This window comes from Lontra canadensis, unplaced genomic scaffold, assembly GCF_010015895.1.
Source record: "Lontra canadensis isolate GAN:19392208 unplaced genomic scaffold, GSC_riverotter_1.0 scaffold6, whole genome shotgun sequence".
Lineage (NCBI taxonomy): Eukaryota > Metazoa > Chordata > Mammalia > Carnivora > Mustelidae > Lontra > Lontra canadensis.
The window spans coordinates 20,336,169-20,362,309 of NW_022631000.1; the positions used below are offsets into that span (position 1 = coordinate 20,336,169).

Below are 26,141 nucleotides of genomic sequence, written 5' to 3' on the forward strand. Positions count from 1 at the left end.
TCAAAATGGATGCTTGAGTTTGTCAAATGCTTTTTCTGTATCCCTTGAGAGGATCATATGCTTCTTATCCTTTCTTTTATTAACATGGTGTATCATGTTGATTATTTTACACAAATATTAATTATTATTGCAATATGCCATATTAATATGCAAATGAGATTTTATTTATTTATTTGACAGAGAGAGAGATCACAAGTAGGCAGAGAGGCAGGCAGAGAGAGAGATGGGGAAGCATGCTCCCCGCTGAGCAGAGAGCCCGATGCGGGGCTTGATCCCAGGACCCTGAGATCATGATCTGAGCCGAAGGCAGAGGTTTAACCCACTGAGCCACCCAGGTGCCCCTAATATGCAAATTATTAATTAATGCAAATATTGAACCACCCTGCAGTCCAGGAATAAGTCCCACTTGGTTGTGGTGAATAATCCTTTTAATGTACTGTTAGAGTCAATTAGCTAGTATCTTGTTGATAATTTTTGCATCTATGTTCATCAGATGCAAATCAGATCATCAGATACTGATCGTAATTCTCCTTTTCATTAGTGTCTTTGCCTGGTTTTGGAATCAAGGTAATGCTGTCCTCATAAAATGAGTTTGGAAGTTTTCCTTCTGTTTCTATTTTTTTTGCAACAGTTTGAGAAGAATATGTATTAACTCTTCTTTAAATGTCTGATAGAATTCCCCTGGGAAGTCATCTGGCCCTGGACTCTTCTTTGTTGGGAGATTTTTGGTTACTGATTCAATCTCTGCTCATTATCAGTTTGTTCAGATTTTCTATTTCTTCCTGTTTCAGTTGTGGTAGTTTATATATTTCTAGGAATTTGTCCATTTCTTCCAGATTGCCTAATTTGTTGGCATATAATTTCTCATAATATTCTCTTATAATTGTTTGTTTCTGCAGTGTTGGTTGTGATCTCTCCTCTTTCATTTGTGATTTTATTTATTTGGATCCTTTTTCTTTTTGATAAGTCTCCCTAGGGGTTTATCAATTTTGTTAATTCTTTCAAAGAACTAGCTCCTAGTTTTGTTGACTTTTTAAATTTTTTTTATTTCTATGTCATTTATTTCTGCTCTAATCTTTATTATACCTTCTTCTGTGGGATTTATGCTTTATTTGCTGTTCTTTTCCCCACTTCTTTAGGTGTAAGGTTAAATTGTGTATGTGAGATTTTTCTTGCTTCTTGAGGTAGGGCTGTATTGCTATATACTTTCCTCTTACGGCCACTTTTGCTGTGTCCGAAAGTTTTAGGACTATCATGTTTTCATTTTCTTTTTTTCCATGTATTTTTAAAATTTCTTCTTAAATTGCCTGGTTAACCTGTTCATTCTTTAGTAGGATGTTCTTTAACCTCTCTGTATTTGTCTTCTTTCCAAATTTTTTCTTGTACTTGACCTCAAGTTGCATAACATTGTCTAAAAATATGCATGATATGATCTCAGTCTTTTTGTATTTGTTGAGGTCTATTTTGTAAACCAGTATGTGATCTATTTTGGAGAATTCTCCATGTGCATGAAAAGAATGTGTATTCTGCTGCTTTAGGATGAAATGTTCTGAATATGTCTGTTAAGTTCATCTGGTTCTGTTTAGATGATCCATCCATTGCTGTAAGTGGGGTGTTAAAGTCCACTATTATTATTGTATTATTACCAATGAGTTTATGTTTGTTATTAATAGATTTATATATTTGGATGCTCCCAAGTTGGGGGTATGAATATATATTGTTTGATCTTTTTGTTGGATAGAACTTTTTTTTTTTTTTAAAGATTTTATTTATTTATTTGACAGACAAGTAGGCAGAAAGGCAGGCAGAGAGAGGGGAAGGGAAGCAGTCTCTCTGCTAAGCAGAGAGCCCAATGCAGGGCTCGATCCCAGGACCCTGGGATCATGACCTGAGCCAAAGGCAGCGGCTTTAACTCACTCAGCCACCCAGGCACCCCTGGATAGACCCTTTTAACATGATATAGTGTTCTTCTTCATCTCTTGTCACAATCTGATTTAAAATCTAGTTTTTCAGATATAACTATGGCTACTCCAACTTTTTTTTTATTTCCCTTAGCATGATAAATAGTTTTCCATCCCCTCACTTTCAATCTGGAGGTGACTATGTGTCTAAAATGAGTCTCTTATAGATAGCATATATATCAGTCTAATTTTTTATCCATTCTGTTACCCTGTCTTTTGATTGGAGCATTTAGTACCTTTAGTTTCAGAGTAATTATTGATATGAATTTAGTCCCATTGTGTTACCTGTAAAGTTGCTGTTACTGTAGATTGTGTCTGTTCCTTTCTGGTCTTTGTTACTTTTGCATAACAACATTACTTTTTAAGTTACTTTTCGTCTCTTTTTCCTGCTCAAAGAGTCCCCTTTAACATTTCTTGCAGAGCTGGTTTAGTGTTCATAAACTCCTATAGTTTTTGCTTGTCTTAGAAACTCTTCATCTTTCCTTCTATTCTGAATGGCAGTCTTGCTGGATAAAATATTCTTAGCTGCATATTTTTCCCATTTAATACATTGAATATTTCCTTCCAGTCCTTTCTGGCCTGCCAAGTTTCTGTGCACAGGTCTGCTGCTAACCTTATGTGTCTACCCTTGTAGGTTAAGCAACTTTTGTCACTAACTCTTTTTGCAAGTTTCACTATGATATGCCTTGGTGTTTTTATTGATTTTGAGGGGATTCAGGGAATTTCTTTGTGCCTCTTGGACTTAAATGCCTTTTTCCTTCCCCAGATTAAGGAAGTTCTCAGCTATAATATATTCAAATAAACCTTCTGTCCTTTTTTCCCTTTCTTCTTCTTCTGGGATCCTATGATATGGATATTGTTGTATTTTATGGAATCACTGAATTCTCAAGTCTATATTCATGGTCTAATAATTTTCTTTCCCTCTTCTTTTTACCTTCATTATTTTCCATAATTTTATCTTCTATATCACCTATTTATTCCTCTGCTTCTTCCATCCTCAGTGTGATTATATCCAATTGTTTTTACAAGTCAGTTGTAGCATTTTTTATTTTGGCCTGACTAGTTTTGGGGTCTTGTATATCTGTAGCCGGGGTTTCGCTGGTGTTGTCTATGCTTTTCTCAAGCCCAGCTAGTATCCTTATGATTGTTGTTTTAAATTCTGTTTCAGGCATATTACTTATATCTGTTTCATTTAGCTGCCTGGCCATGACTTCTTGTCCTTTATTTTCGGATGAATTCCTATCTTGGCATTTTTTTCTAGGTCTCTGTCTTTTCTGTGTTAGGAAAGACTGTGACTGGTCCTGTTTCCACTGGAGCTGAAGCTTTGTAACACTCAATGATCAGTAGACCTGGTGCATGCTGGGGTTTGTGCTGGTCTTCTGGTGGAGGGACCTGCTGCTGCTCTGGCTCTCAATTATACTTGCTCCAGTAAAAACGGTACCTGAAAAGTGCAGGAGGATGGGGTTTGGTATAAGCAATGCAAGCCTTGACTGTTTTTGTTGTGTTACTTGCTGAAGTATATTCATGCTAATGGAGTGGTGAAAATGGTGACAGCCAGCACTCTTCCCAGGAGAGAGGTCTTTGCACCCTCTGCTGTTCAGGAAGCCCTCACAGAAGAACAAATAATTTCTCCTCTTGTGTCCCAGGCTTTCATCTGATCCCCGCCTTCATCCTGCCTGTGTCTGAGTTGTCTGCCTGCCTGGTGGTATAGTGCCCTGTTTTATTTCAGACATGTGGTTGGGTTTCAAAACTCCAAATTTTAGGGACTCTGCATGGTGGAGACCTATGCTGATCCTCTGGATGAGGGTTTCACTGCACAGTGGCTAGTACCACTTTGTCCCAGAAAAGCAATTGCATGAATTCACATGGACTTGGATTTTATGGTAAAGCATAGCAAAAAGCAGCATCCAGGTTAGTTGCCCTCAGCAAGTGTTCTGCTCATAGACTAATGAACAGAGTAACTCAATGGCATCTACAACTCTTTTGGCCCCAGAGAGGCAGTGCTACCTCTCCCAAGTGCACTCCAAGAAGGGGAACTGTCTCTCCCAGTGTGATCTAGGGGATCCTCAGAACACGCTATCTCCTTCTGGGCCTCTGTCCTCCTTCTCCATAAGAGCACAACTATGTCCCAGGCTTGACCCTGGTGATGATGCAGACTTGTTAAACTTCAGACTTCCAGCCCTGTTGCTTTTAAGAGCTTGTGATGATCAGCCCCTCTCATTTTTCCAGTCAGCAGTTTTGGAGAAATGTTTTTCTTGTGCAGTCCTCTTTGTGCTGCTTTCAGTCTTTCTCCCCCACCCCCCGTGATCAGAGATCCCTCCCCGCCACAGAACCTATGATTCTTTTCTCCCCACATCATGTCTTTGTACCTCTTACCTTTCACAATGTGGCCTCTTCCCCTAGCTGTGTGGTTTGTTCTCTTATTCCTCAAATCAATGTCGTGGGTGTTCAGAATTATTTGATAATTACCTAGCTGTGTTTAAGGGACCAGCAAGCACAAGGTCCTTGTCCTACTTCACCATCTTAATTCCTTCTCCTCAACTCAGCTTAGTTTTTTCTTGTTACACTTTTTAAAAAAAGTGTATATATTTCTTTAAAAAAAATTATTTATTTATTTGAGAGAGAGCATGAGCAGGGAGGAGGGGGAGCCCTGATGCAGGGCTTGATCCAAAGACCCTGAGATCATCACCTGAACTGAAGGCAGATGTGTAATTGACTAAGCCACCCAGGTGCCCCAAAGTGTATATATTTCTTATTGAACTGAAGAAGCTCCACATCTATCTCTTCCAGCACACATAAAATGCATTGAGATTTTTATTTTAAAAATATTTATATTGTATTAAAATATTATATTTATATAATGTATATGTGTGTTATATTGTATTAAAATATTTATATTGTATTAAATATATAAACGAATTTGAGCAATAAGTAATAATATAGATATTTCCCACCTATACAGGAATGTGATCTCTTTCTTCATTTGTTCAAATCTTAATGTTGAGCTTTTTTATCCCATACTTTTCTTGTTATGATTCTTGATTCCCGTATCAGGGTTCTTGTTGTTACTTGTTGCTACTATGAATAAGCATACTATCATAGTATCATGATAGTATCATGAATCTAGATCATTATGTGAAATTAATTAGTAGGTTTTAAAATTTACTTATTTTTGGAAAATAAAAATTGTATATATTTAAAATATACAACATGATATTATATGCTACAACAACATGATACAAGTTACTTTATGAAATGATTACTACAATCAAACTAATTAAGAAATCCATCACTTCCCATAGTTACCATTTGTTTGTGGTGTGTGGTGTGAACACTTGAGATCAATTCTCTTAGCAAATTTCAAGTATACAAAATATTGTCATTAACTGTAGTTATCTTGTGGCACATTGGGTCTCCAGAACTTATAAGTGAAAGTTTGTACACTTTAATCAATATTTCCCCTTTCCTCCCACCCTGCGGTCTCTAGTAACCATCATTCTACTCTGTTTCTCTGAGTTTGACTTTTTTTTTTTAAAGATTCCACATATAAGTAAGATCATCTGATATTTGTTGTTCTATGTCTAGCTTATTTCACATAGCATAATGACCTCTAAGTTTATCCATGTTGTCACAATGGCAGGATTTCCTTCTTTTTATTTTTTAAAAAGATCTTGTTTATTTGACAGAGAGAATACAAGGAAGGGGGAGCAGTAGAGGGAGAGAGAGGAGCAGACTCTCTGCTAAGCAGGGAATCTGGTCCAGGGCTTGATCCCAGGACCCTGGGATCATTACCTAAGCCAAAGGTAGATGCTTAACTGACTAAGCCACCCACGTGCCCCAGTTTCATTCTTTTTTTTTTTTTTTAAGATTTTATTTATTTATTTGAAAGAGAAAGAGATAACAACAGAGATCATGAGCCAGTGGGGAGGAGAGGGAGAAGCAGGCTCCCTGGGAGCCTGACTCAGGGCCCAATCCCAGAACCTTGGGATTATGACCTGAGCAAAAGGCAGATGCTTAACTAACTGAGGCATCCACGTGCCCAGTTTCCTTCTTTTTAAAGGCTAAATAATATTCCCGACACTGTGTGTGTTTGTGTGTATGTCCCCCATATTTTCTTTATCCATTCATCTATCAGTGGGCACTTGGGATGTTTCCAAATCTTGACTACTATGAATAATGTTGCAGTGAAGATGGGAGTATATATGTCTTTGAGATAGTGATTTTATTTCCTTTGGATATATATCTAGAAGTGGGATCGCTGGATCATATGGTAGTTCTCTTCTTTATTTCAAGGGGCCTCCATACTATTTCCCATAATGACTGTATCAGTTTACATCCCAGCCACCAGTGTGCAAGGGTTCCCTTTACATATGCACCAATATTTGTTATCTCTTGACTTTTTGGTGATAGCTAACCTAACAGGTGTGAAATTATACCTCATTATAGTTTTGATTTTTATTTCCCTAAAAATTAGTGATGTTGAGCAACTTCTAACATACCTGTTGGCCATTTATATGCCTTTTTTGGAAAAAAAAAATCTATTCGTTCCCTTGCTTATTTTTTAGCCCAGTTATTTTATTGTTACTATTTTTTTTACAATTGGATTGTTATGAGTTCCATACGTATTTTGGATATTAACCCCTTATCAGATTTATGGTTTGCAAATACTCTCCCATTTCATAGGTTGCCTTTTTATTTTGTTGATGGTTTCTTTTGCAATGCTGAGGCTTTTTAGTTTGATGTAGTCCCACTTATTTATTTTTGATTTTGTAGCCTGGGCTTTTGGTGTCAATTCTAAAAAAATCATTGTCAAGACCCGTGTCAAGGAGATTTTCCCTTTTGTTTTCATGTAGGAGTTTTATGATTTCAGGTCTTAGGTTTAAGTCTTTAATCCATTTTGGGTTGATTTTTATGTATGGTGTTAATATAAGAGTATAATGCCATTCTTTTTATAAGATTTATTCATTTATTTTAGAGTGAGAGAGAGTTGGGAGAGATGGTTGGGGATGGATAGAGTGAGAAGGAGAGAAAAACTCAGACTTCACGTTCAGTATGGAGCCAGATCTGGGGCTCAGTCTTAGGACCTTGAGATCATAATGTGAGCCAAAACCAAGAGTTGGATGCTTAACCGACTATGCCCCACCAAGTGCCCCACAATACCATTCTTTTGCATGTGGGTATACAATTTTCCCAATACCATTTATTGAAAAGACTGCTCTTTCCCTGTTGAATATTATTGGTACCTTTGTTGTAAATTAGTTATATATGAATGGGTTTATTTCTGGGCTCACTATTCTGTTCCATTGGTCTGTCAGTTTTTATGCTAGCACCATATTGTTTTGATTAATACAGCTTTGTAATATAGTTTGAAGTCAAAGAGTGAGAAGCTTTGTTCTTCTTGCTCAGTATTGCTTTGACTGTTTGGCCTCTTTTGTGGTTCCATATGAGTTTTAGGGTTATTTTTCTATTTTTGTGAAAAGTGTCATTGGAATTTTGATGGGAAATTGCCTTGAATCTGTAGATTGTTTTTTATAGAATGAACATTTTAACAGCATTATTTCTTATTTATGGACATAGGATATCTTTGTATGTATTTGTGTCATCTTTGGCTTCTTTCATCAATTTAAAAAAATTTAATTTAGTTTTTGAGAGAGAGAGAGAGAATATGCACAAGAGCAGGGAGGGGCAGAGAGTTAGAAGGAAAAAAAGAATCTTAAGCAGGCTCCACTCTTGGCATGGAATCTGATGGGGCTTGATCTCACAACCCTGAGATCATGATCTGAGCTGAAATCAAGAGTTGAATGCTTAACTGACTGAGCCATCCAGGCACTCCTTTCGTTAGTGTTTTAAGAAAACTATAAGCTAGTATCCCTGGTGGTGGGCATTAATGCAAAAATCCTCAAAAAAATTGTGGCAAATTTTATTTAACAGTACATTAAAAGGATTATACACTATGTGCAAGTAAGATTTATCCCTGGGATGCAATGATGGTCAACATATGCAAAACAATAAATATGATCTAACACTTAACAAAATAAAGAATGAAAACCATATGATCATTTCAATGATCATATGCAAAGAAATCTGACAAAATTCAGTATCCTTTTATGATAAAAACTCTCAACAAATTAAGTATAGAAGAAATGTACCTCTACATAATAAAAGCTATATATGGTAAGTCAAAGATAACATCATACTCAATGGTGAAAAGCTGAACAGAGCATTTCCTCTATGTTTAAAAGCATACAGGTGTGTCTACTCTTGTCACCTCTGTTCCATATAGTAATGGAAGTCATAGCCAAAGTAGTTAGGCAAGAAAAAGAAATAAAAGATGTCTACATTGGGGGTACCTGGGTGGCTCAGTGGGTTGAGCCTCTGCCTTCAGCTCGGGTCATGATCTAAGGGTTCTGGGATCGAGCCCTGTATCGGGCTCTCTGCTCAGTGGGGAGCCTGCTTCCCCTCTCTCTCCACCTGCCTTTCTGCCTACTTGTGACCTCTCTCCCTCTCTGTGTCAAGTAAATAAAATATTTTTTAAAAAGACATTTAAGTTAGAAAGGAAGAAGTAAAATTAATTGTCTATATTTGCAGATGATATGATCTTACATATAGAAACCCCCAAAGACTCTATGAAAAACTGTTAAATAAATTCAGTAAAGTTGCAGGATACAAAAATAAAAATAAACATCTAAAAATCAGTTATGTTTGTTTATACTAAGAAGAAACTATCTAAAAAAGATATTAACACAATTCCAGTAACAATAGCAACAGAAATAATAAAATATTTAGGAATAAATTTGATCAAGGAATAAAGTTCTACAGACATTCTTGAGGTTTCTTTTACTTTCTTTTTTTTTAAAGATTTATTTATTCATTTATTTATTTGAGAGAGAAAGAGAGTGAGAGCACCTACACATGAATGGGGGAGGGGCAGAAGGAGAGGGTGAGAAGAAAACAGATTCCCTACCACCTACAGAGCCTGATGCAGAGCTCCATCTCATGACCCTGAGGTCATGACCTGAACCAAAACCAAGAGCAAGAGTTGGTCACTCAACTGACTGAGCCACCCAGGCTCCCCTTGAGGTTTATTTTTCCATAGCTTTGTGCTACTACTACCCTAAGGATTGGGATAGTAAGTATGTCCAGTATCTTTTTTTTTTTAAATTTTAATTCAAGTGTCCTTAAATATCACCCTTGGAATTAGTGTTTTCCAGTATGAAAAATACTTCCATACAAAGCTTCTACTTCATAGATAAGGTTGGTCTTCAGCTTCTGGTCTTCGCTTTTTCAATTTTTTCCAAACAGACACCCTCCTCCCGCTTAGGAATAAAAGCACTGCTACTCATGATGATAGTCCCACTGTGAAAAGGTATTTAAGTCAATGTATTGTTTTATCAAATATCTCTCCCAGGTGTCTTTCCCAGGTTTTTGTTTTCTGACTTATTGTAACTGGTATAAAACTATTTCTGTCCTTGTAAGAATTGAATTTTGGATAACAGACTAAAATAATGGAAATTTGGGGGATATATGGGGCCAAAAAAACACCTGTATTTCTCCTGACTTTGGTGAGTAGAACTCTTAGAGTCAGAATAAATGGGTTACATTTTGTCTCTTCAAGTATCTTCTTGCTTCTCAATTATTACCTTATGGACTGTACTGGCTATGACTGAGGCCTCTTACCAACCACAACTTGACATGGAGTTGTCCTGACAAACCATAGGATAACTAGCCTATCTTTTATTTCTTTTGTAATCTCTGCCAATCTTTTCTTTTTTCTCAGAGCCTGGACTTTGTCTCCCATTCTTAATCATAAGTTTCTGAGTTCTCATGTCCATTTTTACTGTATCCTAAACCACTATATTTTGCCATCACCCATCGTCTCATTTTTTCTTGCCCTATATTTGCAAAATGAACTGTTTTTACACATTGTAGGAAAACTAATCAACTAATGCTTCTTTTATAAGTGCCTTGAGTTATAAAGCCATAAGAACTGTAAAACCTTGTGTTGGATCAGTTTTTTCTTAACCTGATATTCCATAATGGCCTTGTAAGTGGGATGTAAAAAAGTATTTTGCTGGTATGGTTTTTCCCATACTCTTATGATACAGAGATCAGAGATAACCACATCTCCTCCTTTTTTGATACACTTTTACTAATTTCTTATTTGAAGCATGAGGCATAAGGGTCTCTTGATCTTACTTCTACCACTGAAATTAGGAGAAGTGTTTGGTTATTGTCTTTTTGGTTGCTCTAACTCAGTGGCTGATCTTGATTCTACCATAAGTTGAAGCTCTGTTATTTCTTATAATCCTCTGAAAGTCATTTCTTTATGGCTCTTGTTTTATATTCATATCATGCAAATCAGGTTATATTCTTTTATCTTGAGACAAGATTAGATGACTGAAATGTTACAAAGCTCTTATTTTCAAAGCTGTCAACCTGTGTATTCACTAGTTTGGTGACCTTGGACAAGTTGATTAACCTTACTGAGCCTCAACTTCATCTGTAACCACATATTTCATGGGGCTATAGAAATAAATGAAAATTAAGTAAGATAATCCATGTAAAGTGTTTTTCATTGTACCTTGTACATAGAAAACAAATGGTGACAGCAGCTCTAGGGATAATGATTATATGCATATAGTCTTGATTTTTTATTTCTAATGTAGCAAGAGGAAAACTATCATTTTCATATTCATTGCAACTAACAGTAGATAGGTTGAGAAAAGAAAGACATTGCAAAATGCTGTTTTTGTAATTAGATTATAAATTTAGATCTTATTTTTATTTGTAATGGAGGCTCAAATTGTCCATCATCCTCATTATTAGATATTTAAAAAGTTGTCATCTGAAGAAGAGAGGTAGCCCTCAAATACTTAACAGCTATTTATACTTACAGAAATAACAATAGTACAAAATATCTCAGTGGACCTTTCGAAATGCAAGTGTATAGCTCGCAGGGGAATCCAACTAAATAAACACTGAATCATCTTTAATAGTCTAACTCCACAACTAGTTAGATAATTAGTCCTTTTGAATCATGGAACATTATACTAAATATAAGCCCATTATTTGTTTCTTTTAAGGAATACATTCTTAGCGAGAAATACAGAACTACCTATTATGTGTTTTAGGTCTTCCATGGTTTCTAAGTACAAAGTATTTGTATTAAGAATATAATGGAATTGAAAAGAACCTTGAAATAACTCAGTTCATTCTTTCTCTCTCTCCTTTTTTTTTTTTTTCTTGTAGTTGAAGAAGCTGAGAACTTGAGTAATATGTCCAGGTTAGACAGTGACAGAACTAGGACCTGTACTAGCTCCCTACTCCTAACGTGATATTCTTCCATGTTACTCTAATTTTGCTTCACAAGATTAGTCTTTTCTTTTAAAAGTGATTTTTATTTTGGGGTGCCTACCTGGTTCAGTCAGGGGAGCATGTGACTCTTGATCTTGGGTTTCTAAGTTTGAGCCCTATTTTAGGTGGTAGAGAATACTTAGAAATAAAATCTTTAAAAAAATGTTTTTTATTTTGCTCCATGGACAAATTATTTTTCTGACTACCAATTTTCATTTTGTTATATATCAATGAGAAAAGATCTTTATGTTCACAGAAATTTGGTATCTATATAGATGTATAAAAATAGATTCAATAAAAGATATACATATTTCTTTCAAGCATGATATAAAATTAATTTGCAATGTATTGAATGTTAAGTAAGTTGAAATTTCTTCGGTAAATTTTAGTAAGTGTTAAACTGTGACATTGGCTCAGAACTTTAGCAAATATTTCATGTAGGAGTGACGCCTTGACTTGGGATTTGAGATGTGAATATTTTATTTTTGAAAAATGCTATAGTTAGGATCTTATTTATTTATCACTATGTATAAATAACTTCCACTGTTAGGCTTTTGGAGATACTTAGAAAAGAGATGCTTTCAGTAGCTTGAATCATAGAACAATAATGAAAAAGTTTTTGAAGTATATATATATATAAATAATTTCTTCTTGAAGACTAAATTCTAATGGGATTTTGTTGTCATAGCTACAACACCAACTAATTACATCAGCTCTGTATATCTAATGGAATTCTAAGTTAAGTTGTAACTGCTATGATATTGAATTAACCTTGATATATAGGAATATAATCCTGCTATTAATCAGATTAAATTCAGCATAGTGAAAAATGTTCTGTCTCCCTAACCATTTTGTATATTAGGAAGTATATTAACCAATGCTATTGGGTAAACATTTGTTGTTAGGCTTTTAACAAATTTGACAGATGTCAAATTAACATCTAAAAATATAAATGGTGATTTCCTCCCAATTTTACTGATAATTGGTTATTGCTAATAGAAGTTACTGGTTTTTGTTTCTTTACCTTGTGTCTAGACAACTTATCATATTCTTTTATTTCTAAAATATTTTTGTAAATTTTTCCCTTAACTTTTCTGTACCTATATATATTACTTCAGTTTCTTATCTTACTGAATTAGCTTGAGTCTATAAAACAAAGCTGAGGGGTGTCTAGGTGGCTCAGTTGTTAAGCATCTGCCTTCAGCTCAGTTCATGATCCCAGTGTCCTGGGTCCTGCTTCCTGGGATGGAACCCCATGTCAGGCTCCCTGCTCAGCAAAGGGCCTGCTTCTCCCTCTCCCACTCTTGCTACTTTTGTTCCCTCTCTTGCTGTCTCTGTCTCTGTCAAATAAATAAAATCTTTAAAAACAACAACAAAACTGAATAATAATTGAAAAAATGGACATGTGTGTCTTCTCCCTGATTTTGATAGAAATGACTATAGCTTTTTGTTGTTTAGTATCATGTTGTTATTTTTGTTATTGTTGATATTTATAATCTTTATGTAATTTCCCTCTAATCCTGTTTACATTAGATGTTTACTTGGATTGGTTGTTGAATTTTGTCAAATGTCTTTCCAGAGACTATTGATATAATCATGAGGTTTTATCTTTTAATTTGTTGAGTTAATGAACATTGGTATGTATCCTGATACTGACCTGTCTTTGTGTTAATTTAAAACCTAAAAATGAGATTAGGCAGTCAAACTTTTTGTCTAAATCTAACACAGACATATTTTAAAATTTTCTTTCTCTTCCATGCATATGAGACAAAAGAAAACATGCCAATGATCCTCTTCTGGCTTAATAAAGAAAACTCACATGTATTTATATATTTTCCTGGAAATGCTCTGTCAACTTAAATATTATTATCAGGGGAACACATTATTTAGTAAAAGAACCAAACAGAATTGTATATTCCTTAGAAACTAAAGATTACTTTCACAAGAGGTGGCAGCAATCAGTAAAGTATAGCCTCCTTTTTAGAAATAACATTTGCAAAAAGACATTTATATGCTGAAGAATATTATCTGCTTTACTGTATCTGTATCTTGCCAAGGTTTATTCTGTGAGTAGTAAGAAATGCCTCTAGTTTCAAGACTGAGGCCTGGAAAACTTAAAATTTAAGTTAAGGAAAGGCGAAGGATGAAATATATGAAATATATTAGTAACAAATGGAATACGAAGTATATATATTTAACATGTATACTTACATTTCTAGAATAAATTTTATTTGGCCAAAGCTTATAATTGTCAATATATTTTACTGGATTTAATTTACCAATATCTTATTTAGTATTTTATAACTATATTAATAAATATTTAGTTTATAATTCTCAAAACAATCTGAAATTATATACATTCTGCCATGTGGTGAGTTTCCTGTGAAATCACTATTATAGTAAAAATAGAGAACATACTTATCACTCCTGGTTCTTCATAGCGGTCCTTCTTTATTTCTGCTCCTGGATCCAGGCAATAGCTAATTTGGTTTTTTGTCACTAGGGATCATTCAAATTTTATATAAATAGTCATTCCCTTTCTTTCTCTTTCTTCCCTCTCTGTCTCTCTCTCCATCCCTCTTCTTCCTTTCTCTGAATATATATACCTGGTGTATTTAATACACTGAAAGATGATTTCGGCAACTGGGGAAAGAGTTTGGGGTAGAATTAGTCAGTAGTACATAAAAGCTAAAGAAATGCAGCTTAAAAAAAAGATAACCCCAGAGAACAAAAACTTTTGTGAGGCAAAAATTTTTTTTTTATAATTTTATTTTTTATAAACATATATATATATATATTTTTCCCCCCCAGGGGTACAGGTCTGTGAATCTCCACGTTTACACACTTCACAGCACTCACCATAGCACATACCCTACCCAATGTCCATAACCCCCCCACTCCCAACCCCCCTCTGCCCAGCAACCCTCAGTATGTTTTGTGAGATTAAGAGTCACTTATGGTTTGTCTCCCTCCCAATCCCAACTTGTTTCATTTACTCTTCTCCTACCACATTAACCCCCCATGTTGCATCTCCTCTCCCTCATATCAGGGAGATCATATGATAGTTGTCTTTCTCCGATTGACTTATTTCGCTAAGCATGATACCCTCTAGTTCCATCCACGTTGTCGCAAATGGCAAGATTTCATTTCTTTTGATGGCTGCATAGTATTCCATTGTATATATATACCACATCTTCTTTATCCATTCATCTGTTGATGGACATCTAGGTTCTTTCCATAGTTTGGCTATTGTAGACATTGCTGCTATAAACATTCGGGTGCACGTGCCCCTTCGGATCACTACTACTACAGTAGTATATAAAAATGATAAATATAGGCATGAAAAATCAATATGGTAGAGAGCTGGAGTTCTTTTAGTATAGAATCAAAAGCTTTCTTTTTTTGGACTAATAATCAAAACTAGGGAACATGCCTCATAAATTAACTTGGTGGTCTAGTGAATATTTATTTTTAGGAATGGTTGAGGTGGGTATAAGGATACCAGTTAAGATGTTTTAATAGACCATAGTAACTGTGGTTTAAAATGTAAGAGTTTGGGGTGCCTGGGTGGCTCAGTTGGTGAAGCATCTGCCTTTGGCTCAGGTCATGATCCTGGGGACTTGGGATTTAACCCTGAGTCAGGCTCCCTGCTCAGTGGGGAGTCTGCTTCTCCCTCTTCTCTGTCTGCTGCTCTGCCTGCTTGTGTGTGCGCTCTCTCTTTCTCTCTCTCTCTCTGTCAAATAAATAAATAAATTTTTTTTAAAATGTAGAAATTTCTTTCTCTTTCATGAAATCTAAGCTTAAACAACCCAGGACTGATTCAATGACTATATCGTATCAAGAACCCAACAAACCTCTTTTCTGTTATGAAACACCTTTCTATCTTGTTACTGTGTTATCCTTAACCTACAGCTTCCATTTCATGTTCTAAGATGGCTGATCCAACTCCTGTCATTGAATACATTTTCCAGTTAGTAGGAAGGTGAGAAAAAAAGAAGTATTTGCTTTACTTTTAAGGCTTCATATCATTTTTGCTCTCATTCCTTTTTCAGAATCTAATCTCATCTTCTGTGGAACCTGAAAAATATAGTATGAACTAGATTGCTATGTGCTGAACTCAAAATTTTATTACTGTAGAAAAAGAAAAGAATATATTGGGGAGCCACCGGGTATCTGTTACAGGTGGTTATGAGGCTGTTTTGAAATATTATAATAGTATTCAGCCTTAGTCAATCAGGCAAGATATGAATTTTGCTTTGTCTCATCTGCTTTCAGTTCCACACTGGTCCTTCTGTGTTCTTATTTATACATTGAGGAAATTAAAATTTAAACTAAACTAAAACCAGAGCTGAGATGTTCAAATTCCTTGCTAGCTGGGTTCTGGTTAAATTCAGTCAATAGGAGGCACTTATTCCAGATTTAAATACAGGGAGAAAGTTAAAGTGTTGTCTCTGGTAGTGCCTCTTGCAGTGTCAGCAGTGAATACAGAATATTTTTTTCATCTCAGAGGTGGTAGCAGTTTCCTTAACTTAGGGTAATAGAACCAAACTTTCCACATATTTGCAACCATTCTGTATTATATCTTTCTTTGCTTCAAGTATCTAGAGAGATTTATAGAACTCTTGGCACAGTTGGCCACCTCATGTCATCCCTTATAATAACATCAAGGGAGAATGCTATGGACTGAATTGTGTCCCCCTAAAATTTGTATTTTGAAACCTAACCCCCAATGTGTTGGTATTTGGGAAGGGGAAATTGGTAGTTAATTAAGGTTAGATGAGGTCAGAAGGGTGAGGCCCTCATAATGGGTTAGTGACTTTTTACAAAAGGAAAAGAGAGATTGTTCTCTCCCCATCATGTGAAGATGAGTGAGAAGGTGGCCTTCTGCAAGCCAGGAAGGAACTGAATTGGCAAATGACTGGATCTTGACTTCCCAGGTTCCAGAACTGTGAGAAATATCTTGTTTAAGACACCCAGTGTATGATATTTTGCTATATCAGCCTAAACAGTCTAATATAGAGAGTAAAATGAAAGAAAATAAGAGAAGCAAAATGACATTAAGAAAAATTAGGTATTTAAAAACCTCATTTTATTTTTAATCAGCTTTGCTGTCATCTTATTTTACCAAATGAGCATAAACTATAGTATTTCAACAATCCTTCTTGGCCCTGTCTAAAATTGTGAATTTGTTACCTTGACATGGTTGTCTTCAGACTCTGTTCTGCATTTTTCTCCTGCTTCATTTATTTTTACTGCATTTTGTCATTCTAATTGATAGCCTTAATTCTTTTGAAATCAACCAGATTCCCCAACTGATCTAACGTCTTACAGCATAATTTATCTAATGATACAATATCAGAATATTTTATATTCTTGGGGAAAATAATATTCTTTTCCTTCAAATTAAGATATAATTCACCTACTATACATTTTACCTATTTAAAGTGTACATTTCATTGTTTTTCAGTATATTTAGAGAGTTGTGCAACACTACCATAGTCAATTTTAGAACATTTTACCACCCCCAGAATGGTTGCCTATACCCTTTAGCAGTCAATTCACATTATCCAGAGCCTCTATCCCCAATGCCTAGGCAGCCAGACATATAATGTATGTATCTATAGATTTTCCTATTCTGTTCATTCTATTCAATGGAATTAATATGTGACTGGCTTCTTTCAGATAGCATAACATTTTCAAGGTACATCCCTATTGTAGCATGTTTCTGTACTTCATTCTTTTTATTAATGAATAATATTCCACTGTGTGGCTATACTGTATTTCATTTATCTTTTCATCAGTTGATGCATATTTGAGTTGTTTCTATTTTGTGGCTATTACGAATAATGCTGCTATGAACATTTGTATTGAAGTTTTGTGTGGATTTCTTTTTTCATTGTTCTTAGTTATATAGCTAGGAGTATAATCACTGGATAATAGGTAACTATATATTTCACATTTTAAAGAACTGCAAAGCTGTTTTCCCAAGATTTTACACGTATTTTTATATTCCCACCAGCAATGTATTAGGGCTCCAATTTCTCCACATCTTTGTCAACATGTGTTAGCATCTATCATTTTTATTATAGTCATCCTAGAGACTATACAGTTGTTATCTCATTGTGAATATGGTTTATTGTGGTGTCATATGCTTATTGGTCATTTATATATATATTCCTAGGTGTCTATTATTTTTGGTACAATTGTTAATGGGACTATTTTCTTAATTTCTCTTTCTGTGGCTTCATTATTGGTGTATCAAAATACAACAGATTTCTGCACATTGATTTTTTTATCCTGCACCTTTAATGAATTCATTTATCAGTTCTAGCAGTTTTTTTGGTGGAGTCTTTTGGGTTTTCTGTATAGAGTATCATGTCATCTGCAAACAGGAAAAGTTTAATTTACCAATTTGGATGCCTTTTATTCCTTTTTGTTGTCTAATTACTGTGGCCAGGACTTCCAGTATTATGTTAAATAAAGTGTGAGAGTAGGCATCCTTGACTTATTCCTGACCTTAGGGGAAAAGGTTGCTTTTCCCTATTGAGAATGTTAGCTGTGGATTTTTCATATAATGCCTTTACTATGTTGAGTTATGTTCTCTATAAACCTTTGTTGAGGGTTTTTATCATGAATGGATGCTGTACGTTGTCAAATGCTTTTTCTTCATCTATTGAGAGGATCACATGGTTCTTACCCTTCCTGTTACTTATGTGATATCTTATATTGATTGATTTGCAAATACTGAACCACCCTTGCAACCCAGGAATAAATCCCACTTGATTATGGTGAATGATTCTTTTAATGTACTGTCAGATTTGGCCTACTAGTATTTTATTGAGAATTTCTGCATCCATGTTCATCAGGGATATTGGACTGTAGAAGTCTTTATCTGCTTTGGTATTAGAGTAATGCTGGCCTCATAAAATAAATTTGGAAGTTTTCCTTCCTCTTCTACTTCTTGGAATAGTTTGAGAAGGACAGGTGTTAACTCTTCTTTAAATGCTTGGTAGAATTCACCTGTTAAGCCATTTGGCCCTGAACTTCTGTTTGTTGGGAGTTTTTTGATTACTGATTCAATTTATTTACTGGTTATTGGTTTATTTGAATTTTCTGTTTCTTCCTGTTTCAGTTTTGGTAGTTTATATTTTTCTAGGAATGTATCCATTTTTTCTTGGTTGTCCAACCTGTTGGCATATAGTTTATAATAATATTCTCTTATAATTGTTTGCATTTCTGTGGTATTGGTTATTCAGTCTCGTCTTTCATTTGTGATCCTATTTGAGTCTCCTTATCTTGATATATGTGGTTAGAGGTTTAATAATTTTATTGATTTATCCAAAGAACAAGCTCCTGATGTCATTGATCTGTTCTATTGTTTTTTCAAACTTCTGTATCATTTATTTCCATTCTAATCCTTTCTTCTGCTGGTTTTGGGTTTTGTTTATCATTCTTTTTCTAGCTCCTTAAGCATAAGTTTACGTTGTTTGAGACTTTTCTTGTTTAAGTAGGTGGTATTGCTATAAACTTCCCTCTATAGCCACTTTTGCTGCATCCCAAAGTTTTTGGATTGCTGTATTTTCATTTGTTTCCATGTACTTTTAAAATTTCTTCTTTTATTTCCTGGTGGACCCATTCATTTTCTAGTAACATGTTATTTAATCTCTATGTATTTGTGATCTTTCCAGATTTTTCTTGTGGTTGACTTCTAGTTTCATAGTGTTGTGGGCAGAAAAGATGCCTGGTATGACTTCAGTTTTCTTGAATTTTTTGAGGCAGGTTGTGTGGGCTAATATGTGATTTATTCTGGAGAATGTCCCATGTGCACTTGGAAAGACTGTGTATTCTGTTGTTTTAGGGAGTAATGTTCTGAATAAATCTGTTAAGTCCATCTGATCCAGAGTGTCATTCAAAACCATTGTTACCTTGTTGATCTTCTGGTTAGATGATCTCTAACTGGGGTTTTGAGTTCCTCTACTATTATTATATTATCAATGAGTTCCTTTATGTGTTTGTTATTAACTGCCTTATGTATTTGGGTGGTCTTATTTTGGGTATATAAATATTTACAATTGTTAGATCTTCTTGTTGGTTTGTCCTCTTTATAATGATAGTGTCCTTTTTGATAGATATGTACTTATTATCATTTTACTTTTTGTTTTATGGCTGTTTCTAAAGATTTTTTTGATCCTTGTCTTTCTGGCTTTCATGTTTTGCTGATTTTCTTTAGTGATATATTTGGATTACTTCCTTTTAATTTTTGCACATTTATTTGTTGTTTTTGATAATGGTTACCATAAGGTTTGTGTATAGCCTTTCTATGTATAGTAGTCTATATTAAGTTGATGGTCATTTAAGTTTGAACCTATTCTTTACTATTCTTATCCCCATGTTTTACATATATGATGTTATATTTTGTATCCTTTTATTTTGTGAGTTTATTGACTGATTTTTTACAGAAATATTCTTTTTGCTTTTGTGTTTCCTACCATCATACTGTCAGTTTTTTTTTTTTTAAGATTTTATTTATTTATTTGACACAGAGAGAGATCACAAGTAGGCAGAGAGGCAGGCAAAGAGAGAAAGGGAAGCAGGCTCCCTGCCGAGCAGAGAGCCCGACGCGGGGCCCGATCCCAGGACCCTGAGATCATGACCCGAGCTGAAGGCAGAGGCTTAACCCTCTGAGCCACCCAGGCACCCCCATACTGTCAGTTTTGATCTTCCTTTTCCACTCACAGTGCCCTTTAATACTTCTTGCAGGGCTGGTTTAGTGGACATGAACTCCTTTAGTTTTTGTTTGTCTGGAAAACTCTTATTCTCTCCTATTCTGAATGATACCCTTGCAATAGAGTATTCTTAGGTGTAGATTTCTCCCATTCAGCACTTTGAATATATCATGCTTCTCCCTTTTGGATTGCAAAGTATTTGGTGAAAAATCTCTTGCTAGTTCTGTGGGTTTTCCCTTATACATTACTATTTTCTTTTGTCTTGCTGCTTTTAGCCTCCTTTTTTTTTTCTTTTCTTTTTTTTTTTTTTGAGAGGGAGAGAGAGAGAGAATATGAATGTTGGGGAGGGAAAGAAGGAGAGAGAGAATCCTAAGCAGACTCCATGTCCAATGTGGAGCCTGACATGGGGCTCAATCTCACAACCCTGAGATTATGATCTGAGCCAAAATCAAGAGCTAGACACCTAGACATTTAACTAACTGTGCCATTTAGGCACTCCTGTGGGCTTCCTTTTTTGATTTTGATGGGAGTTCTCTGTGCTTCTGGATCTGGATATCTGTTTCCTTCCCCAGTTTAGGGGAGTTTTCAGCTATTATTTCTTTAAATAAATTTTCTGTCCCTGATTTTTCTCTCTTTTTGCTCTGAGACTCATATAATATGAATGTTATTACTTTTGATGGAGTTCTTGAATTCCATAAGTCTAGTTTCATTTTGCACAATTCCTTTTTCTATCTTTTGTTCAACTTGATTACTTTCCATTACTCTGTTGTCTAGGTCACTAATTCATTCCTTTGGTTCTTTTGTTATTCATTCCATTAAGCATGTTTTTCATTTTGTTTATTGAGCCCTTTATCTCTGCTGTGCTATTCCTTATCTCTCTGTGTTAGGGGTCTCACTCATGTCTTCTACTCTTTCCTCAAGTCCAGGAGTATCTATGATTCATTGCTTTAAATTCTCTTTGAGGCATTTCACTTAGATCTGTTTTGCTTAGACCTCTGGGTGTGGCTTTGTCCTCTTCTTCCATTTGGGATAAATTTCTCTTTCTCATTTTTTTTTCCTTCCTGTGTTTGTTTCTGTGTGTTAAGAAAATTGGCGATGTTCTCTGTTTTTGAACCAAAGTGACTTTATGAAGAAGAAGTCCTACAGTGCCCTGGTGTGTAGTGTTCCCTGTTCACCAGAATCTGCCACTTCAGGAGAATATCTTATGTGTGTTGCTTATGTCCTGATTTTGTGTCTGAGTTACTTTTCTTTTCAGTGCAGTTGTCAGACTGATGCTTTGCCTATTATCACTGTACTTGCTCTCGGTGGTGTTGGTGGGACCCAGGCAGGCCAACTCTGAGGGGTTGTGGCTTTGAGGGAATTTGTGAATGGGGCAAAACTGTTAGCAAATTTGTGCAGGGCTGCTAGTCCTATGCCAGATCCCCTAAAGTTCTATGGAAACTGAGGGCTGCATTCCCCCTGGTGGCTGGGGGCACATGGCTGGGGACTATGCACTGGCTGGGTGCAGTGTGCAGCAGTGGCTGCAGTGGGCACATTGGCAGCTTTCACAAAATTGGCACTGAGCCCAGGGCCAAAGCTAGCTGGCTTGGAGTAGCTGAGTCCTCAGAGGAACTCATGGCATACTGCTAGCAGTTTAGGTAGCAAATGCCTGTATAGCCTGACTCCTATAGATGACCCTCTGTTTATGCTGGGGAACGGGAGGAAAATGGTGCCTGCCAGCTCCCTCTTTTTCAGAGAAGTTGCTGAACACATTCTGAATCAGTATGAATAAATCTGTCTCCCATTAGCCCCTGGTGTTGTGTAAATTGCCATTTTTGTGCTTCCTGTCCAGGTAGGCTATTGTCTCTTTAACGGCAGTGACCTACTTATCACTTGCCTTTGTGGCTAGCCCAGTGCTGCGTCAGCTGACTTTTAGAGTTCCAGGCTCCAAGTTATACAAACTCATGGAATTCAGCCCCTTTCATTTTCAAAGTAAAACATGAGGATTAGTCTTCCCCCTCATATGCTGGTCCTAGGGACCATTTTTCTGCCCTTTTCTGCATATGCTAGTTTCCCTCCTCCTGCAGGCAGCTTCCTCTGCCTTTTTGTCTTTCCTAAACTTTCAGATGCAGCTTTTTCTCTGTTTTTAGTTGTGGAGTTTGTTTTGCCCTTCTTCAGATTGGAGAGTTTAATCTACTTGGATTTGAATGATACCAAGTTATAAACATAGATGGTGTGAGCTCAGGGTCTTTCTACCCTGCTATGTTCCCCAGCTCTTTCCAGAATCTATTTTTTCTGACCTATGTGAGTCCCCTATTTCTTTGAAAAGTTATATTTCATGTTGAAATTAATTCCTGTATATTATTACATATTTTTGTTAGTCTTGTCAGCTTTATGATATTATTAACTCTTTATATTTTTTTCTTTTTTTCCCCATTGTATGACTATGAAAGCTTTCAAACACACAGAGGAGTTAAAAAGTTATACTATGAGCATTCATGTAGCTATGTGTATACACACACATACACATACATACTCAGAATGTAGATTTTACAATTATCATTTTGCTATATTTACTTTATAATGTATGTCTATCCATCTATGAATCATAATACTTCTATGGATGCATTTTGAATTAAGTTGCAGATGTCAGTAGACTTTACCTCTTAAAAACTCAATATGCATATCATTAACTGGAGTTCAATATTTGTTTATAATACTCTTTTCTTATCTTTTTTTGACACTTAGTTTACACACAGAAAAATCATAAATTTTATTGTACAATTAGATGAGTTTTTAACCAGTGTATACACTTGTGTAATCCACCTTTATTAAAATATAGAATATTACCTTTACTCATACTCCCTTTCAGTGAGTTCTCCTCAAGTCAACCACTGCTGTGATTTTCTTTTTTATCATAGGTTAGTTTTGCTTGTTCGAATTCTAATATAATTATACTGTATGCACTGTTTTGTATATTACTTCTTTTATTTAGCATAATGTTTTTGAGAATCATCCATGTTGCATCTATCATTAGCATTTATCATATTTCAACTGGTGAGTGGTAATTTATTGTATGAGTATAGCACATTTTTGGTTTTGATTCTCTTGTTGGACAGCTGGACTGTTTCTAGGTTGTTAAGTATATAGCTATTAGGGACATACTTATACAGATTATTATGTGGCCATATGTTATTTTCTGGGATGCATACCTAAGAGTGAAATTTATAAGTCATAGGACAGATAGTGTTAGAGAAAATGGCAAGGAAATTTTCCAAAGTGTTTGTGTCATTTTATATCCTACCAACATTTGGTAGTAGTTATTTTTTTAATTAAAAATAATTATTTTACTCATTATGGTAGTTGGACAATGGTATCTTGTAGTTTTAATTGTATTAATTTTTATTTCCTTAATCACTATTTTTACTATCTGCTCTCTTTCAGACAGTTCGGCATGGTTTCCCTTATCAGCCCACAGCATTAGCCTTTGATCCAGTTCAGAAAATCTTGGCTATTGGGACAAGAACAGGTGCTATACGAATGTATCCTTAATTTTTGTTTTATTATTTGTTACATTAATACCAATTACATTTCCTTAAATATTCAGGTAAGTGGAATATGATCAAATAAATTTGGTTTCTTTGAAGTGAGTAATGATTGTGAAAGCTCATATTGTCCAGTTCATTGGCATATTTTTAGTGTCTTTGACATAACTGTTGATGTCCTTTCTTTAATTCCTTTGGATAAATACCTAGAAGTAGAAGTGCTGAATCATATGGAAGTTCTAGTATTAATTCTTTGAGAAAACTCCATACTGTTTTCCATTGTAACTGTACTAATTTATAGTCACACTAATAGTGTACAAGAGTTCCCTTTTCTCCATATCCTACACTTGTTATTTCTTGCCTTTTTGGTAATAGCCATTCTAACAGGTATGAGTTGATATCTCACTGTGGTACTGGTTTGCATTTCTTTGATAATTAGTGATGCCTAGCAACTTTTCATGTACCAGTAGGCCACGTGTAGGCCTTTGAAAAATGTCATTTCAAATTCTCTGCCCATTTTTTATTTTTTTAAAAATTTTTAAACGATTTTATTTATTTATTTGACAGAGAGAGACACAGCGAGAGAGGGAATACAAGCAGGGGGAGTGGGAGAGGGAGAAGCAGGCTTCCCGCCGAGTTTGGAGTCCGATATGGGGCTTGATCCCAGGATGCTGGGTTCATGACCTGAGCCAAAGGCAGAGACTTAACCCACTGAGCCACCCAGGCGCCCCTCTCTGCCCACTTTTTAATGTAATTGTTTTTTATCTTGTTACTGAGTTGTATGAGTTCTTTATATATTTTGGATATTGACCCCTTATTATGTATGTAATTTATAAATATTTTCTCCCATTTATTTTGTTTTTGGTTTCCTTTGCTGTACAGAAGTTTTTAGTTTGATGTAGTCCTACTTGTTTATTTTTGTCCTGGTATTGTATCCAAAAAATCATTGCCAAGACCAATGTCTAGGAGCTAATTACTGCCTTTATTTTCTTCCAGGAGTTTTATGGTTTCAGGTTTTCGATTTCAAGTCTTTAATCCATTTTGAGTTAATTTTTTATTAACATATAATGTATTATTTGCCTCAGGGGTACAGGTCTATGAATCATCAGGCTTATCCATTTCATAGCACTCACCATAGCACACACCCTCCACAATGCCCATAACCCAGCTACCCTATCCCTACCCCCCTACTCCCCAGGAACCCTCAGTTTATTTTGCGAGATTGAGTCTCCCTCTGAATCCCATCTTGTTTCACTTTTTCCCTCACTACCCCCATGACCCTACTTTGCCTCTCAAATTCCTCATATCAGAGAGATCATATGATAATTGTCTTTCTCTGATTGACTTATTTCACTTAGCACAATACCCTCTAGTTCCATCCACATTTTTGCAAATGGCAATAATTCATTTATTTTCATGACTGCATAGTATCCTATTGTATATATATACCACCTCTTCTTTGTCCATTCGTCTGTTGATGGACATTTAGGTTTTTTCCATAGTTTGGCTATTGTGGACATTGCTTCTATAAACATTCAGGAGCATGTGCTCCTTCGGATCACTACATTTGTATCTTTAGGGTAAATACCCCGTAGTGTGATTGCTGGGTCATAGGGTAGCTCTATATTCAACTTTTGAGGAACCTCCATGCTGTTTTCGAGAGTGGCTGCACCAGCTTGCATTCCCACCAACAGGGTAAGAGTGTTCCCCTTTCTTCACATCCTCACCAGCATCTGTCATTTCCTGACTTGTTAATTATAGCCTTCCTGACTGGTGTGAGGTGGTATCTCATTGTGGTTTTGATTTGTATTTCTCTGATGCCGAGTGATGTGGAACACTCTTTCATGTGTCTGTTGGCCATCTGGATGTCTTCTTTGCAGAAATGTCTGTCATGTCCTCTGCCCATTTCTTGATTGGATTATTTGTTCTTTGGGTGTTGAGTTTGATAAGTTCTTTATAGATTTTGGATACTAGCCCTTTATCTGATATGTCATTTGCGAATATCTTCTCCCATTCTGTCAGTTGTCTTTTGGTACTGTTGACCATTTCCTTGGCTGTGCAAAAGCTTTTGATCTTGATGAAGTCCCAATAGTTCATTTTTGCCCTTGCTTCCCTTGCCTTTGGCGATGTTTCTAGGAAGAAGTTGCTGTGGCTGAAGTCAAGGAGGTTGCTGCCTGTGTTCTCCTCAAGGATTTTGATGGATTTCTTTCTCACATTGATGGATTTCTTTCTCACATTTTTTTCTTTCATCCATTTTTAGTCTATTTTTGCATGTGGTGTAAGGAAATGGTTCAGTTTCATTCTTCTGTCTGTGGTTGTCCAATTTCCCCAACACCATTATTGAAGAGACTGTCTTTTTTCCATTGGATATTCTTTCCTGTTTTGTCGAAGATTAGTTGACCATAGAGTTGAGGGTCCATTTCTGGGTTCTCTATTCTGTTCTATTGATCTATGTGTCTGTTTTTATGCCAGTACCATACTGTTTTGATGATGACAGCTTTGTAAAGGAATTTAAAGGCTGGAACTATGATGCCACCAACTTTGGCTTTCTTTTTCAACATTCCTCCGGCTATTCA

At 35.6% G+C, this 26,141-nt stretch overlaps 1 protein-coding gene across 8 annotated transcripts in view; it reads left to right on the plus strand.

Moving 5' to 3' along the window:
- STXBP5L (syntaxin binding protein 5 like) overlaps positions 1-26,141 on the plus strand; it is a 411,609-nt gene that overhangs the window by 66,068 nt on the left and 319,400 nt on the right. For all 8 annotated transcript variants that reach the window (XM_032852349.1, XM_032852345.1, XM_032852351.1 and 5 more), the window contains exon 3: positions 23,465-23,562. In XM_032852349.1, coding sequence (XP_032708240.1) covers positions 23,465-23,562 — 98 coding nt within the window. The remainder of the gene's footprint in view (positions 1-23,464; positions 23,563-26,141) is intronic.